Genomic DNA, 19,040 nt, shown 5'->3' on the forward strand with positions numbered 1-19,040 from the left:
ATAAACTTTTCATAAACTAAAACAAAAGCCATCTGGAGGAAGTAAAGGCAAAAGCAAAGAGGAAGGGCAAAGCCTGCCTCACTGCCGGCCTGACTCACTGTTTCCCGGGCCACGGTCCAGCAGCCCGGGGCTGGTGTGATGGGCTCCAACTTCTGTGATTTCTCAACCTGGGAGGCACTATGCTTTCTCTCAAGAGAGAGAGGGGACATCAGTGACTGAGGATGGTTCAGGAAAGAGCCCCTATATCCAAACTGCAGAGCCTTTCCCCACATTCTTTAGAATTTTATCTTCATGTATTATACTTTTGATCAAGGCCCATCTCACAGCATCTATTTCCTTTTCCCCACAAACTTTAAGAGGTCATCTCTACCTACATCCCCCATGTTCAAAGTAATTCACATGTGTTGCCAAGACTGTGGTCAAAGAAAATGTTTGTGAAGGACTTTTCCTCCACATTGAGGACCAAACCAACTTGACAACAGGGGTTTTTGACAATAAACTCTGGGGAAAGGGCCCATTCATTGCTGGCCCTCCTGGCCAATTACCCAGTGACGAGGCCTTCTGATGCTATTAGCCCTACAACAATTTAGGAAGCATTCCCAGTATTCAGAGAACCCCTGAAATGAATAAGACCAGTGTTTGAGCCAATCCATACCAAAGAGCCAAGAGGAATAATTAAAGGGTGAATGTTTTATTCTTTAGTGTTTAATAGAATACATCACAAGTCACATAATCAATGATTCATTACTTCACACACAGGGAGGAAAACAATATTGAGGATTTCTATTATACAACTGGTTGTGAACACAGAGAGAGAACCAAAATCTCTAGAGCATTTAGATGGCTGAAGAAATTCTCACTTAAAGTTTGAGCATGTCTGAAAAAACTTCCTCAGTTTTTAAAATATAAAAGGATTTTTTTTTTCTTGGCTGTTTCATTAGAAAGCCTGATAATTGTATAATGATTTTTTCCCTTTCTCCTTCAATTTTGAGAAAATGGCTCAGTGATATGTATCACTTAGCATATAACATTTTCAACAATTTCATAATCCCAGATAACTCTGCGGGAATCTTACATTGTTGCTCAGGTAAGAGTTTTTCAGATGCCCAGAAAAATTTAAATAATGCGTAATTTGCATCTTCAAAATTAATATCCACAATGGATGTTTTAACCTTGTCATTAAATGTCACAAATGCTGTTTGAGTGGTCATAAATGAATTGTCATCATTTGTATTCAATATTAATAGCAAAATTCACCAGCCTCTAAAGTCAGAAAGACAGTTGTATAATAGTTTACATTACAATTAATGTTCACATACCTCAAAACACATTTAGAATTAAAAAAACAAAACCTGGGAAAAAAATCACAAAATGTGTAAGGTGACAAAAATTCTTGGTCAACTAGTTCAGCTTCCTACCACAGGAGCGTATATGCTAATGTAAATATTCTGGTTGAATTTCTTCCATCTTAGTTTCAAGCGCCCCAGTAGAGAACAGAAATCTTCAAACATTAATACTTTTAGATGTTTATCATCCAAAACTGTGACAAAGAAAAGTTAACTTCAACATAGCATGTTTCTGGCTCTAGTAAAGGCTATTTTAGGTACTATAGCCACTGGAAACACAAGACTATTTTATTTATTTCTCAAGAGATAGATTTAGGTCATCTAAGAAAACTAATTCAGTTTTTAAATGAGTTATAATAAGGAAAAACAGAAAAAAAATTCCAAAGGATTTACTCTGGTAGATTTACAATAAAAATATTCAGTTTATAATTTTAGAAATTTAAGTCAACTGAGTATTTATGATTTCGATTATAAAAGAAATTCTTAAGGAATTCAATGCCTCCAGTCAATACTGTTCTAAATGCCTGCACTATCATTTATCACTTTTCATGTGGAGTACAAAAATGTTTTTGAATATTAGATTAGAATTTACCATAATTTAAAAAGTAAAAAATTATCAAAGCCTCACCTTACATGGCTTTAATGTAATAATAACATTCCATGGAAAATTCCAATAAAAATTGGAATATGTTATGAGCATGCCAGTTGCCTATTTTGTCTGAGAATTCACAGATTATGCATTTCCCCAGAAAAGCAACAGGCTCCATATATATATATGGATCTGGTTTGAAAGAGAAGACAATTTTGTCTAGTATTATAAATTACCACTTTGCTATCAATGCAAAAACCAAATAAAACACAAGAATAAAAATCGTACTGAAAGGGAAAAAATTTAAGTCCCACACACTCAAGGAATATTTTCCACAACACGTAATTTGAAAACCTAAAATGAACATGGTTCATAGCCTACATGTTTTGAAAAACAGACAATATGTCAAACACTTGGTGCAAAAGCACTGAACATGGTACCTGTTTTTTTAACCACCACTGTCAACCATTCTTTTTAAAAAAGTTAAATGTTATTAAAATCTAATGTCACTCAGTTGTATTTATGAACCAAATGGTAATTAGAGCCATTACATATGTAAATGCATGCTGCACTGAGTCAGATTAATGCAGTCATAATTTCTGAATAATTTATGACACCCTCCCAGGTTACGGAATGTCTTTGGAGAGCTTACTCAAATGGATGCTCAATATCTCATCCAAGCTCACAGAGGACAACCAACACTCCAGCCCCACTTTGTAGACCACTAAGGGTCCTTCTGTGGCTCAGAGCACATGGTGAATAAGGGACCCAAAAGTGCAGAGGCCAAGTCATCTTATCTCAGTTATAGTATCCACCCAATGTAAAAATGAGTTTCCTACCCAGCCTTTACTTTGGGCTAAGGTAGAATTTGTCATGTATCAACTTCCAACTTTAGAGGGGATAGTCATCATAGAAAAAAAGGTTGCTTTACCATCTCTAACCATGCAATTCCCAGTCTTTCAGATAATGAAAGGGGATAGGGAGTATTGAAGGGCAGCAAGGATGTGTGGAGGGGTGAGACGTGCATGCACAAAGCTGTGCAACAGTTCAACTCAAAGTTTTACAAGATAAAACTTTTAAGACTTGGGTGGCAGAGACAAAACTTGAGCAACTTCCCGTGACTCCTGGAGTTGAGCAGATTTAACAAGGCAAATCAGAAATCTCGGAGTCTTGCCATACGTCAGTGGCTTTGATCTGTCCCAAGATGTTCTCAATTATGTGCTTTTTGTTGCACAATCTAACAGAATACCACATAGGGTGCAAAAATCTCTGTGACACTTACTTTTGGCCAGTGAGTGACATTCCCAAATCATTTCAGGCTTGAAACAGGGGTAAATTCTGATGTGTTGACCTCGTCTGAGAACACACCCAACATATAAGCAAATGTGACTTCCTGAATGTTTCTGCTTCTCTTACAATTATGGTCTTTGTAATTGTAAAGCTAACTTTACTTTTCTAAACAGGCACCTCCAACAAAAGGCCTCAAATCTTTCTCTTCCCCAATAAAAAAAAAAAAAAAAAAAAGAATTGGTGGATTAAAAATACAGGTACCGTGGTTTATGTAGACAGTTAATCGACATATTAGTATGCAACTAATATCCAAGCAAAATGTATGGAGCAAACTCAGCTTTATAACTATGTATTTTTTTCCTAACCCAATTTCCCCATAGACAAGGATATAAAAAACTCATTGAAACATGTTGCTTTAGTATATACACCATCTGATGCAAGTTACTGGGGGTAAATACAGGAACGTTTATAGCACTAGTAAATTAATTAAAAAACTAAGTGATTCGTGTAAAATGTTTATATATGGTATATACAGATTGGATCACATGAGTCTAAGAATAAAACTGTTCCAATTCTTAACATCTGTTATGGACATATAGTAAGATACAGTACAAGATTCATTTTTAAAAAGAAGAAAAAAATAGCGCTAATTTAACCACTGAAAACGACTCTTACAAAATCTTTTAAAAACCTACTTCAAGAGAATGATGCTTAAACAAATGAAAAAGGACAGGCTTCTCCGTCATCACAGAATATCCAAAGGAGCCTCACAGCATGAAAGACAAGGATTCACTTCCCTACACTTACAGTGTAAATACGATATACAGTGGGGATTTATTCCATGTTAGAGTAAAGGTATAAGGCAACCAGGTCTCCTTCTGTTTCAGTTGCATTTACGTGGAACGCCATTTTATTGCTCAGCTCCCTTTTAAGGACTTATTTGCCTTCATTTAAAAATATTCCACTTTACAGCTGTCTACAGATGGCAGCCCTTGGCGATTCTATTCTCTGCAGCTCTGTCATTCGAAAAGATTCCACCTTAACTTCAAACAACCTGCATCAAAGTGGCATTTTTCAGGTTTGCCCAGAAGTCAACATTGGCTGGGCTGGCAGACAGTAAGGATTTTTAATAAGCGAACTTAAGTCTACATAACCCAAATCAACATATTTTGTTCAAGGAAATAGATTTTAAAATCAGGACTTATAATCAACAAGAAAATAAAGTTCAAAAACTAAAACCCTACTGGGTAACTCTTTGGTTAGGTTATATAAGTATCAGCAAAACAGTTAGTTCAATAAACTGCCAGGTAAGAGTCGATCTGTGATTCACCTTTACAAAATGCTTTGCGTGTTTCTGTGTACTATTTTGTTAATGTGCATGTACTCAGACGGACGGTACAAACTTCCAACTTTCAAATAATAAATGAGTATGTCCGTTCCTCCCTTCCCACCCCTCCTACCCTCCTTCCTCCCTCCCCACCCCACCCCCCAAGGCTTAAGAGCTAAGGTCCTACTGACAGTCACTGCAATAATACAGGTTTTCTTAATACCCACGACGTGCATTACTACCCAGCTCCGTTCACAGTCACAGCCAGGTGACCTCCCGCAATGCTCGGCGACCCGAGCTGTCATTCTCTCTTTCCTCCTCTTGCCAATAACGGCTGCCATGTCAAGCAGTCGAACCAAGGGCTTCTGGCAGTGAGCCCAGGAGAAAGGGTGCCTCTTCAGGCAGGAGGGGAACTTTCTACAAGTTTAAACCACAGGCGAAGACCTTTAAATCTGGACGGAAACCAAACGCTCCTTCATTGTGCCATCACCAGATTCTTCTCCTACTTCTACCTGTAACTTTTCAACACTTTATTCATTTATAGTCCCTGAACAGCCTCCGCGGGATCCTAATTCCAGCTCTGGAGTCTTCCATTCAGCCTTCTAAAACTTCACCTTTAAAGAGGGTCAAAAGACTGCGTAATAAATGACCTTTCAAAACTATTCCCAGACACTGCCACCAATTCTCTCTCTTAAAACGCGAATGAGTCATCAGGGCTTGAGAAGATTTCAAGGAATCTTCTATACACTGGACAGGGTCCAGTTAGGTTCGGAACAATTCAGTCATTCCCAGGTACTAGGTGACTTTGCAGCCACACTGCCCCACTAAATCCAGACTGAAGGACAATCCGGGGGAGGGGTGGTTTGAGGCCGGGGGCAGAGGAAGCATGGGGTGGAGAGGTACGTCTGGGCTCTCTCTTTTAGTGGGGTCCAGAGAAGACGAAGAAGCCGAGAGGATCTGTGGCTGCAGGTTCTAAAATGAGGGGTCAGTGGGTCTACCGCAGGTGGGGAACAGGGGAATGGGAGAACGTGGGGTGGGAGGGGAAATCTATAGCCCTCTCCCGGGCAAGGAGAGGGAATGGGCGCGCTGGACTCGCAAGGGGGTGTGGGGAGTTCACTCCCTGCAGAAGACGTACTCGGTGTAGCTGGTCCAGATCTTGTCCTCGTTCTGGTCGGTGCTGCTGGCGAAGGCGCAGGTGCCCGTGGAACTGCACGCCACCATGTGGAAGCCCGACTCGGACAGCTTGTCGAAGGCCTGCTCCAGGAAGTTGAACTTGAGGTAATAGCGCGAGGTGTAGCGCTCCGGAGGCCGGTCGGGGTCCCGGCTCTCGTTCAGGGTGTCCCCGAACACCTCCTTGGCCAGCGATGTCTTGCCGCACACGGTGATGCGCGCCACTCGCCGGAACTTGGCGTCCGCCTGCGCGTCCCGCCCGATGGTGTAGGAGCCGCGGTAGCCGATGGTGATGTAGCCCGAGCGTCGGCTGCCGTCCAACGACTGGGACGGCGTGAGCAGCGGGCCGGCCGCGCCCCCCGACGGGCTGCGGCTAGCCACCTCCAGGGTGGGCGACGGCGCCCCAGCCGAGGCGCCCTCCTGCTGCTCAGGCTCCGCGTAGCCGAGCGGCAGCAGCTCGTCGCCCAGCGAGCCCTCCTTCTGCACCCCGCGCCGCGAGTGCGGCGGCGGCGGCCCGGGGCCGGGCTGCTGGGGCTCCCCGAGGCGGCGCACGAGCTCCGGCAGCTCGAAGTACTCGGCCTCGCGCTGCAGCCGGCTGCGCTCGGGGAAGTAGTCAGGCAGCACGAGCTGCAAGTCCCGCAGGTAATCCAAGATGTAGCGGAAGAGGAAGCCGTCTCTGTCTAGAAAGAAGCGGCCTTTGCTGTCCCGGGCCAGCTCCTGCGGCTGCTGCTGCGTGAACATGCGCCAGAGCAACGAGTCGGGAACCGACACCACCGTGCAGCGCCGGGTCACATACACCTGGCCCCCCACGTTCAGCTCCACGATGTCGGGAAAGAGCGGCGGCTCGGCCGAGGACGACGAGGAGCCGCTGCCGCCGCCACCACCCCCGTTGGGTAGTCCACGAGTGCTGTCCGCCAGAGCCATGGCCAAGAGGTGGCCGGGCTAGGGCAGTGGCCGAGAGCCGCGCCGCGCGCCGGAGCCGCCGCCGCCGCCTTTCTCGGACGTTCGTTCAGCCCTGCGCCCCGGCCCGCCGCTGCCGCCGAGAGCCGCGCGGAGCCGAGCGCACGATGCGAGCGCACCTCTGTGCGTCCCCGCGAGCTCCGCTGCACTCCTCCCGCCTCGCCCGCGCGCTCCAGGGGAGTGCCGGGTGGCGGCCGGCGCGCTGCTTAAGTAGAGCCGCCAACCCCGGCGCCGCGGCGCGCAGAAGGCGGGGGCGGCTGCGGAGCGGCGGAGCCTAGCTCCCAGGGCGGGAGGGGGTGGTGGGGCGGGGAATCGATTTGCATCTGAAACGCTGACGCCGCGGCCAGCTTCTGGCTCCACCCCTACCCGCGCGCCGCCCGGACGCCCCGACTTCCCTTCGGCCTCCTCGCCCCGCACTCTAGCCCCTTCCCGCTCCTGCCCGACTTTATTCCTCTTCCAAAGCGGACAGAACCTGGGCTTGGCCGCTTCGGAAGACGAGCCTTCTTTGGAGGGGCAGTCACTGCGCCCCCCTCCTCCTAACTGCAGCCGGAGACTGTGGAACTGTGGAAGGAGCACTTGAACTTTCCGGCTCCCCCCACCCGGGGAGTGGAAGGGCCTGGCTGCCCCCGGAGGACTAGCCGCTTTAAACACTGTAACTGTGGCGCTAACACGCGTTTCGTCTCGTTGCTGAAAGTTCTAGAGAGAGACCAAAAAATCTGGAGAGGCGGTGGGGCCGCCCCGGCCCGGAGGCAGCTAGATTTTGTTCGCGCGTACGAGTCGCCTCGAAAAAACCCTAGAAACAAAAAGCTAACCTCGGTATCCTGCTGTGGGACGCTCTCCCATAGTTTATTTTCTGGGTAAAAAGGCAAACTCATTCGTTGGGAGACCTCAACATTGGAGGAAATGGCAAAAGGGGAACTTGGGTGAGTTCAGGGAGTGACTTAGGGGCGTGTTCCCCTCCCGGTGGCGGACGCGACCTTCCCCCACCGCCCCTTTTTGGCCAAGCGGGAGGGGCATGTACTGTGAGGCCTAAGGGAAAGCTACGTTTCCGCGGCCCTATCAGCCCCGGGTGAATCGCGCTATGGAACTCGGAGGGTTTGAAAATCAAATATAATTTAGAAAACCTACTTTTCAAACCCTGTGTCTTTATCCTCCCAAAGGTCCAGGCGCACCCGCTCTCCCGCGGGCCTGGGTCACTCTGGTCAGCCCTTTCCAAGTGCCCTCTAGTCTCAGGGTCCTTGTACATTTGAAGGCCCGTTCTAGATCCCTTCCGGTCCTCTAACTCCTGCTTCTCTTCGCTTTCGTATTCGCCCTTCACAATGCAGCACCCAGGTCTCCTCCCCCGGGAAAGCTTCCCTGACTTCTCAGGTGGGTGGGGCTTCGGATGGCCCCTTCCATGTGCCCTAACGCCCAACAAACACATTCTGACATTACGCGTCTGTGAGTGATTATCTAATCTCTGACTTTGGTAAATGGTCTCCTGAGCACTGCAGAAAGAGGACGGAAGAGAGGGTAGTGAAGAATGTTTAGCAAACATCAAGTCAATGGTTATTTGTTGTGCACCGGCTATTCACTGGCCGCGCCCGGGTAGAAGAATAATGTAAGACGGAATAGGTTCCACAGAGCTTTCAGCGCAGCCCGTTAGGCAAGGGTCAGAAGTCTGAGCAGTTATCAGATCGGTTTGAAGTATGGACCGTCAATCAGTATAAATCAGGCGAGATCTTTGTTCTTGATAATAATGTTTCACCTTTTGTGTAACTACCTGATGAGCTTTACAGTCTCCTCATGGATGTGTGTCATTTTTACTTTGAAATGTTTATGTCTGCTGAACAGTTATCTCATTCATGTCAGTGTACTGAAATAAGATCAAGCCCCAGACCAGCTCACTTAACTGCAAGTACAGATTGTGATACTGAATATATTTGACCACTCTTTTTTTGTTTGTTCTTTGGTATAAATAATAGCTGACACAAAAGTTCCAAGTTCCAAAGCTGAATTTCTAGGCGGCTGGGCTACTATTTGTAATATCAGTGTCAAAGCCCTAAAGAAACCAGTCTCTTTTTTGTAAATCCAAGAAAAGCCTTTTTCATTATCAATTCTGTACATATTTTTGTATCATTACTTTGTTCATCCTATCAGCAAATCCTGTTAGTTCTGCCTTCAGAATTCTTCCAGGCTATTAACATGTTTCACCACCTCCCTGCCATCACCCGGGACCAAGCCACCCATCACCTCTTGCACTGGCCTCCTAACTGCTTCCACCTTTGCCTCCTACAGTCTTTTATCACCAGAACAAAAAGAGGGATCCTATTATAACCTAAGTCAGAACATGTCACTGTGTCCAAAGCCCCTCACTGGCTTTTATCTCACCAAAAGTAAAAACCAAAGTACTTTCATTGCTTACAATACTCTACAAGATTGGAGCTGTCCCACCAGAACCTCTCAGACCCATCCCCTGCCACTCTCCAGGAGCTCCATGCTTTAACCACATTACCCCCACCCCCTACTGTTTGCTCAGGGCCTTTGCACTTCCTGCTCCCTGTGCTGAAAGACTCACTTCCCCTCCGCCTCTTATCTTCCTCATCTTGTTCAGGTGTCTCCTTTCTCACCTTCTTCAGGCCTCTGCAGCAAGACCTTCCCTTGATCACCCTGTTTAACATAGCACAACCCCACCCAAGCGGCATCCATTTCCCTGCTTTATTTGTTCACTGTTTGTTTCCCTGCATTAGACTTTAAAGTCCAAGAGAGCATAGATTTGGGTTTGCTTGATTCATCACCACATCCCCAGTGCCTAGAACAGAGCTGACATATAATAGACATTGGATAAGTTTCTGTTTCCCACTTGTTTATTGCACCAATATTTATTAAAGGTCTACTACTATGTTCTAGGCAACATGTTAAAAAAAATAATCTCTGCTTTCTTGGAGCTTCCAGGTCTTGTGAGGGAGACAGATAATAAATATATAGATGAGTAAATCTACTTCAGGTAGAGATAAATGCCATGAAGAAAATAAAATTATGAAGTGAGATAGAGGGACTGAGTACAGGGATACTAGTTTATGTAGACTGGCTGGGAGCCTCTCCACGAAAGTGGCATTTGAGCTGAATAATAAGCAAGAAAGCCATGAAAAGTTCTGGAGGAAGAACATTCCAGGCAGAGGGCAAAGCAAGTGAAAGGAGTCTGGGTTAGGAATGATTTGGGTACATCTCACAGTAGAAGTTTGTCTATTGTATCATCTGCTTGTATCTCCAGAGTGCCCTTGAAGAGATCAGCACAAGCTCAAATGTGAGCCATACTGCAGGCCTAGACACTACCTTCATTCTCCATCACTTAACGTATTCATCCTCCATAGGCTGGTCTACCGCAGGAAGCCATCAGGATTTCCTTACAGAAGTCTCAGTTGTGCATGAGAGGAATAATAATGAATGAAACAGGTGATGTGAGACTGAAGGAATAACTTTCTGGTTAATTTTGTATGTTCTATTTTCTGCCTACTGGTTGGTGTCATGAAATTCAAGAGGAAATAAAATAGGGAACTTTCATGCTGAGACTTAAAGGCCTGAGTGTTCATAGAGGAAGGGAGGGGCCATAACTCTTTAGCTTCTTCAATAGGTTAAATATGCTTAATTGTCAGAGGATAAGGGAGGATTTGGGAAGCTACTAGCTCTGTGTCTCATCTCAATCCAGCTTCTAGTGATGGATATGTTGATGGTCATCGTTTCTTTTCAAGTGACTGTGTACTTTCCTACATAACAGACAGCTGTCCTTTTATCCTAAAGTGTAGGGTATTGGAAACATCTCTGGACCTACATCCTCATCTGCTTTGTATCTCTTCCCCAGCCTATTGCCTTCCAGCCGGCTTCCCACCCTACCTCCAATGCACGTAGTAAATATTCTGAACACCAAAGATTTAAGAAAGGAATGAGGAAGGTTACGAGAAACATAAAGTTAAAAGGGGGGAAGAACTGGGGAGAAATGAAGTGAGTGCCTCTGAGGACTGAATAAATTTAATATATGTGAAAATGGTCTGTAAGCTGTGAAACACCATTCAAGTGTCAGAACCAGTATTTTCTACTGTCTATCATGCTTGACAAGTTTACTCAGTAAATACTGAATGAATAAATGAATGGCAGAAACATTAAAATGAATGCTGTGAGGAAAGGGGAGAAGAGACAGAATCAGAAATTGTCCCAAACCAGTGTCTAGCTCATTCATCATCCTCCCAATATGTGTGAATCTTATCTGTATGCAGGCTTTAAAAATCATTGACTTTTTGCATTCAGGGAGAGAAAAGAATTAGAGAGAGATTAAATAACATTAAGCTTAAATGAACCAGGGGATAAAATGATCTTAATGGAGATCTGGTAAAAGCTATGCCAATAACTAATCTTTAAAAAAGAGAGTGAAGATGTTGTGTGAGGGACACTGCCGAAAGACTAGGTCTAGAAAGTAAATTCCAACCTCACTATTATATGATTTTTATACCTAAGAGAACCAAACAGAGAAACAAAAGTTAATAATGTTGGAAACTTTTAAATTTTTATTTCCATATCCTTATAAACAGTATCTGAAGCTTTTCTAGGAAAGAGGTAATAATATGATAGCAAGCGTTTATATAGCACGTACTATGTGCCAGCCCAGTTAATAGAACTATACGAGTATTAGCACATTTAATCCCCACGATAACTCCATGGGGTTTGTACTGTTATTACCTGATTTTTAGAAGATCATGAGAGCAAATAAGTGGCGGAGCTGGGATTTGAACCCAGGCGGTCTAACTTTAAAATTTGTGCTTTTAAATACTGTGTGTGTGTATGTAGCTATGTATATAAAAACACTTCTATGAATGCTTTATATGTAGGAAAGAACTAGGTTCTATGATTTTCCCCACTTTACAGACGATGAGCCCAAGGCAAAGAGTGGTTAGGTAATGTGACCAAGATAATGCAGCCATTTAGCCCTGCTAGGCACAAGAGTGGTGTTCTAACGTCCACGGACTTATGATCTACAGGACTGGTAACCAGAAACTCAGAGTAGCTACTGTGAAAGAATTAGGATTAGGAAGGAGTTAAATCCTTGGCTCTCATTTCTCCTTCTCATTATCAGATGGCACAATCCCGCCTCAGGTAAGAATCTCCAAGGACATACTGAGCCCGCAGACAGGATGGACACATTGTTGTCCTACTCTTCACCCGAGTCCTACACACAATAAATATATGATTTTACTTCTGGCTCTCTAAAATACCATTATGGTTCACAAAGCACCAGGTTTGTAGTATGTTTACTCAGTTTTAATCTGATCTCATTTACTGTGGACTAGGATAAAGTGAGTCCATGGAAACTGTTGAGACCTAGGTTCTAGTATTCAAAAGCAAATAGTATCTACTGGTCTTCTGGAGCTTGTAAAATTGAACAAAGGTATTCTACTGTGGCGTTAGATGTCACACTGAGCACAAAAATAACTGGCCCTCATGCACATGGGTGACTCTGGAATTTCTGACGGGCTAATAATTAACATCACTGATGTTTCATGTGAATCTGAGGGTTTTGGTTTCAAACTGTGATATTAAACATAGAGGCTAATTATAAATGAGTTATTACATTCTACTCTAGTGCTTCACTGTTTTGAGGGCTTTCATATTGTCAGGTTCACTTGATGATCACAATTTTGGAGGATGTTATTCAACAGTGTCACAAATGAAGAAAGAATCTCAGAAAGGTTAGTGACTGACATTGCCTCTCAGGTAGCACCAGAATGCAAATGGTGCCTTTCAGGTAGCTGGGATGCAAATGGATGCTTCCGGAGTCCTCATTCAGTGCTCTTCAAACTCCTTAGCAGCCCTATCAGATCTGCTCCATTAATACCCCCAATGAGGGCTGGCACTCAAAATTATCACCTTGGGGTCTCTAGGCTTATTTGAGAGATGTCAGAATCACCCACCACTTTTGGCATATCTGTTTAGGAATTTTCTTCAAGGCTAGTTTACAAGAACATTATTTCATTAATTTACACCTATGCCAAATTTGGGGTTGATCACTTTTTACAAGGCTGTAATACAGGGCACCACACTGCAGGACACACCCACATGCCTGAGAATAATTAGGACAAAGCCAGTTTTCATGATGTGAAACTAAAGACTATCACCTTTTGACACTGGGTTTTAAAGATCTCATTCCTGGAATTCCCTAATCAGCTGAATGGCATTGAGTTTAGGTTACTCAGAAAGAAGAAAGGCTGATTCAACTTCAAAGATTTTAATATGTGGTTCCAGAAAGTCTGCATATTTCACTGTGTGTACGTATGTAACTATGTATATAAACATATTCACATAATGGGCAACTACTTACTTACTTACTTACTTACAACTTACTTACTTAACTGTAAGATCATTTGTTTGATATAATTAAGGGGGGGAAAAACACCTTTCCCCAGTTTGCTTTCCAGAGATATGCATAATATTTCACAGTAGGGAAATGGCCTCAAACTATGCTAAACTTTAAATTTATATTACATAATAGGATTTGTTTTTAGAAAATAGGTTTCTTTTCCTACAGTAAAGTATAGATGAGAAAATCATACACATTGGAGTTGGATGAACCTACGTTCTTCTTCTGGCATTGTTACTGAAAATCTAAGATACTGGGTGAAGTTATTTAAATATTCTGAACTTTAATTTTTATTTATTTATTTTTTTGCGGTACACGGGCCTCTCACTGTTGTGGCTTCTCCCGCTGCGGAGCAGAGGCTCCGGACGCGCAGGCTCAGCGGCCATGGCTCACGGGCCCAGCCGCTCCGCGGCACGTGGGATCTTCCCGGACCGGGGCACGAACGCGTGTCCCCTGCATCGGCAGGCGGACTCTCAACCACTGCGCCACCAGGGAAGCCCGTGAACTTTAGATCTTTATATTATAATGGAGCAAAACACCTGTTTCATCAGACTCTTGTGAAGTTAGATGATGTAAAGCATTTCTTTTCACACTGTCCAGCACATAACGGACACATCATAAACATAAGTTTCTGCCTCTACCCTCCCACTCCCCTGTTTCCATTGACTTCTATAACCCAAACAGTTCCTTGTTGAGTGTGCTTTCCTTGCTCTCCTTCTAGCTTTATTTCTTTTTCTTGGATGACATCTCTTCAGTAGTATCTATAGTGGACCAGGGTCAATAGCATTTCATCTGCAGTTCCTCATTCTCCCCAGGAGTCAGTCATTTCTCACAAATTTGCTCTTTGGTTGGAAGATGTAATCAAAATCTAGATAGCTTGGGACTCTCCATTTCAGAGCTTATTTCTCATCCTAGTCTTTGCATCTCAAGTGACAGTTACTAACATAGCTTGGTTTTATCTCTAACTAAAATCTCAGCCTGCCATTGGCAACACCTGGGAGAGAAAGTCTAGGTAGAAATAGGCAGAGGCGCTATAAGGAGGGGCCTAAAAAACTCCAGATGTCCTCAGAATCCTAAGAGAGTGACTTCCTCCAGGAACTGATGAAGATCCAAGACTAAAGAGGGCAGAGCAGCAGGAATGCCATCCCAAAGGGCAACTGTGGTGTTTCCCCATATCTCCCAGGCTGTGATGAGGCACAAGAGGAAGACACAAATGCAGACTGCATCACTGTAGCAGATATTGCTGGAAGAAATATCAACAGTGCAGGGGATGTTTAGCTCCTCCTTACGTTGCAGTCAACAGCCCTTCAAGTATTTATGAGGTGGCTACTATGTGCCTGATCTTCCTGGAAGTCATGGATGGTCCATGGTTTATGAGAAAGTATGAAATATCAAAGTGAGTGGCCAGTAATGGCAGGAGCCATCAGGAGTTCCATATGTCACATATGAAGATCATAGGGAGGGAAGTTACCTTCCTTGTCAGTCAGTATTCTCTAAAGAAACAGAACCAATAGGATAGATGTCTGTAAATACAGTTGTATCTATGTCTATTAAATGATAGATATACAGAGAGAGAGGTTGATTGATTTTAAAGAATTGTCTCACATAATTGTGGAGGCTGGTAAGTCTGATGTCTGTAGGGCAAACCAGTTGGCCGCATATTCAGGCAAGAGTTGAAGTTGCAGTCTTAAGTCTAAAATCTGTAGGGCAGGCAGGGAAGATGGAAACTCAGGCAGGATTTCTATGCTACATTGACATGGAATTCCTTCTTCTCTGAGAAACATCAGTTTTTTGTTCTTATGGCCTTCAGTTGACTGGATGAGGCCCACCTGTATTATCAAGGATAATCTACTTAAAGCTAACTAATTGTAAGTATTAATCGTGTCTTCAAAATACCGTTGCAGCAACATCTAGACTAGTGTTTGACCAGACAGCTGGGCACCATAGTCTAGCTAAGCTGACACATAAAATTAACCATCATAATTTCCAAGCAGTGTTTTATTGGAAGTGAGACTGAGCTTCTTTTGAGGAAAGATGCCTATTCATCACAAGAAGCCACAGCTTCATAAGCTATAAAAAAACTGATACTATACTCGTGTTTAGTGTAAGAGCATCTGTGGTTTTAGTCTTCTTAGTCCCCCTGTACTTATGATTAAGTTTCAGACAGACTTGTGGAGTCCAAGCTGTTTTTAACAGAGGAGCTATAGTAGTTCACTCTCAGCTTTATTAGTTTGGGAGTGGAGGAGACCCTCTACTGTATTTATAGTACCATGAGTAGAGATAAACTAGGTGTTCTAAATACATTGCATAAGGTACATAAATGCTCAATCATTGATGAAGATATTCTCTATTATTTATTAATCTATTATGTATCATTTATTATGACTCTATTCAAAAAGCATGAAGCGATCACAGAAGAAGGAAACATTTTGTAACTAAACTGACAATGCCCGAATTCCCTCTGAAAATCACTTTTCCCACCCCCTACAGATCTTTCTATGTCTTCCATCTATATGAACAGCATGTCAAAGGGTTGACCTTTCCTACTCATGAATGAGACAATCACATGTTCTGCTTTCCAAGAAGAGAGAAAAGATGGATCCCAGAAAATAAAGACTAGAAAACTTAACATTCCTCCCCATAAAAATTCCATAATGGATGATTAAATAGACTGTTTTTGACCCTTTGAGAGAGAGTGGGAGAGAAGTGCCTTCTGGAGACAATATGAGCTCACCCTGAGTAAGTCAGGTCATACAAAATACTTTCTCTTCTTGGACAGCACTGTTAATCTCATGAACTGTGGTAATACTGTAGACACAGTATATTATATTTTTGCAAGGATTTCACAGCTCATTCATGATATCTTTTTGGACAATGAGAAATGTAAGCTGGATAATAGTTTCAATTAGATGTACACATTGTTGATAAGACAGGTCTATTCAAAGATTGTTGATGAATGGAACAATGTCAAACTGAAGAGAAAAGCTAAACATAAGATTTTGTTTTAGCCCTTTTCTACTGAACTTTTAATTTATCAACAACTAAGTTAATCAAAACTAAATGAATCAAAATAAAACATTAAGTGCATATGTGGGAATCATGCTAAAAAATATTTATAGATGACATGGATCTTGGTGGGCTAACCAATCCAACAAATAGGGAACTGACATTCAAAATCATTCACATGGGGGCTTCCCTGGTGGCACAGTGGTTGAGAGTCCGCCTGCCGATGCAGGGGACACGGGTTCGTGCCCCGGTCCGGGAAGATCCCACATGCTGCGGAGCGGCTGGGCCCGTGAGCCATGGCTGCTGAGCCTGCGCGTCCGGAGCCTGTGCTCCACAACGGGAGAGGTCACAACAGTGAGAGGCCTGCGTACCCCAAAAATAAATAAATAAAGTTACTTTATTGTGTTCTTGATTTGCATGTCTCTAATGATTAGTGATGTTGAGCACCTTTTCATATATTTCTTGTCCATCTGGATGTCTTCTTTGTAGAAATATCTATTCAATTCCTTTGCCCATTTTTTAGTTGGGTTACTTGTTTTTTTGCTCTTGAGGTAAAGGAGTTCCTCATATATTTTGGATATTAACCTCTTATCAGATATATGGTTTGCAAATATGTTCTCCATTTCTGTTGGTTGCCTTTTCATTTTGTTGACTTTTTCCTTTGCTGTGCAGTAGTTTTTAAGTTTGATGTAGTCCCATTTGTCTATTTTTGCTTTTATTGCCTCAATAAATTGCCTAAATCTATTCATCGACAGATAAATAGATTTAAAAAAGGTGGTATATATACATACAATGGAATATTATTCAGCCTTTAAAAAAGAAGGAAATCATGCCATTTGGGGGACAACATGGATGAGTCCGGAGGACACTAGGCTAAGTGAAATAAGCCAGACACAGAAGGGCAAATACTACATAATATCACTTATATAAGGAATCTAAAATAGTCAAACTCATAGAAGCAGAGAGCAGAATGTGGTTGCCAGGGGCTGGGAGAAGAGAGGAACATGGAGTATTAGTCAAATGACACAATATTTCAGTTGATAAAATGATAAAATGATGAATATGTCCTAGAGAACTACAGCACATCATGGCGCCTGTAGTTCACAACACTGTATTGTATACTTAAAATTTTGCTACAGCGGTAGGTCTTATGTTAAGTGTCCTTATCGCAAATGATAATAACAATAAGTAAAGAAAAAGAGTTACTTTAATAGGCACAAATGTATTTTCATAGAGTGTAAGCAAGGTTGTGAGGAACCTAAAAACCATATAACAAATATAAAATGTCAAGAGTTTTTTTGTGTTTTTATATAGCCTAGAATATAGTAGAATAGCATAGAAGGGAGTACGGTTAGAGGCAGCATGGCAGCTGTATTCTTTACAAAATGAAAGGGCAAAACTAGAGCCTACAGATAGAAGTTCTTAAAAGGATAAGTTCAGGTTTAGCTTAAGGAAAGCCTTTTGAACAACGAGTGCCACCCATCGATGGGAAAGGCCACTTCAACAAGAGCTGGTTTCCCATTCCTACTGTAGATCTAAGCTATAGACCCACCAAAGACAGGCAACAGAGAAAGGATTCATGATTTGAGTTAAGAAGCTGTACTAAGTGATCTCTACTTCCTTTCTATTTCTAAGATTCTACAATTTCAGAGCACAACCGGTGCTGTTTCTTTCTAACCTTGTCTCCCATTTTCAGGGACCTATACTTTCTATTCAATTTTTCTTAAAATTTTCTAAGAAATAAATTCTAGAGCTCACTTTGGCAGCACATATACTAAAAATTAGAACAATACAGAAAAGATTAGCATGGCCCCTGAACAAAGATGACACGCAAATTTGTGAAGCAGTCCATGTCTGAGGGGGATTAGCAGATACAGATTACTATATATAAAACAGATAAACAACAAGGTCCTGTTGTATAACACAGGGAACTATATTCAATATCCTGTAATAAACCATAATGGAAAAGAATATGAAAAAGAATATATGTGTGTGTGTGTGTATCTGAATCACTTTGCTGTCCACCAGAAACTAACACAACATTGTAAATCAACTACACTTCACTTTAAAAAACTGCATTCCCTTTACCCCAGCAATTTCACTTCCAGAAACCCAGCTTGAAGAAATATTGGCCCATGTGCAAAAGATATACATACAGTGATAGTTGTTGTAGCTTGGTTTGTAATAGCAAAACCACAAGGGGTTGGGGAATTCATAAATGTACATCAATAGGAGAATGGCTAAATAAATTATGGAACAACAGAAAAAAAAGAAATAAGTCTATTAATTTTTTTAAATGAAGCAGTCAAAAGTTCATCAGCCCTCTGATTATTTACCCTTGGTCCATGCCCCCAAAGGGTCTACCACTCTGCATTCATAATTGTTTACAAATATCTCATCCATAGAGATACTAAAAATAGAAAGAAACAGCTTTCATTTATCTCAGGAATAGTCCCAATGAGTGACATTGTCATAATCTGGAATTTTAACGTAACCTTACCCAATTTAATATAAAACCAGGTGTCCTTAACATATATCCCAAGGACAGTGGGATAGTTTTTCCACAGTTAAGAATTTTATACATATTTGGATTATCTGATCCCTTTTCCTGAAACAATCTTCCTCACCCTTCTGACTCTTCTAGCCATCTAACTAGAAGTTACACTGACCTATCCTATGCTGCCTAAGTATTCAGGGATGCTGTTTTGGGCAGTGGAAGTAGCTGTTGAGTGCCTATCACTCATAAAGCACTGTGTTGAGTTCTGGGTCTACAGCTCTGTCTAAGGCAGGCAGAATTCCTATCCTCCGCAGAGAATTCAGACAGAGAACAAACTACTTTTACAATAAATAAACAACTCTATTACATTCATAACGTGCACTCAACAAATATTGGTTGAATGAATGAATGAACTCAACTGATGAAGAAAATAACTTGGACTTAATTAAAATTTTCCTTTATACCAC

The 19,040-nt window shown here is 42.5% G+C and overlaps 1 protein-coding gene and 1 non-coding gene across 2 annotated transcripts; one reads left to right on the plus strand and one right to left on the minus strand.

Moving 5' to 3' along the window:
• Positions 1–677: 677 nt before the first annotated feature.
• KCTD12 (potassium channel tetramerization domain containing 12) lies at positions 678–6,917 on the minus strand. Its single transcript, XM_059042291.2, has one exon. It carries the CDS (start codon positions 6,644–6,646, stop codon positions 5,666–5,668), a length of 981 nt encoding a protein of 326 aa, XP_058898274.1. The 5' UTR covers positions 6,647–6,917; the 3' UTR covers positions 678–5,665.
• Positions 6,918–17,826: 10,909 nt separating this feature from the next.
• On the plus strand, positions 17,827–17,934 carry LOC131743590 (U6 spliceosomal RNA). Its single transcript, XR_009331861.1, has one exon. It is a non-coding gene; the product is annotated as a U6 spliceosomal RNA (small nuclear RNA).
• The last annotated feature ends 1,106 nt before the right edge of the window (positions 17,935–19,040 follow it).

Source organism: Kogia breviceps, chromosome 16 (assembly GCF_026419965.1).
Source record: "Kogia breviceps isolate mKogBre1 chromosome 16, mKogBre1 haplotype 1, whole genome shotgun sequence".
Classification (NCBI taxonomy): Eukaryota; Metazoa; Chordata; class Mammalia; order Artiodactyla; family Physeteridae; genus Kogia; species Kogia breviceps.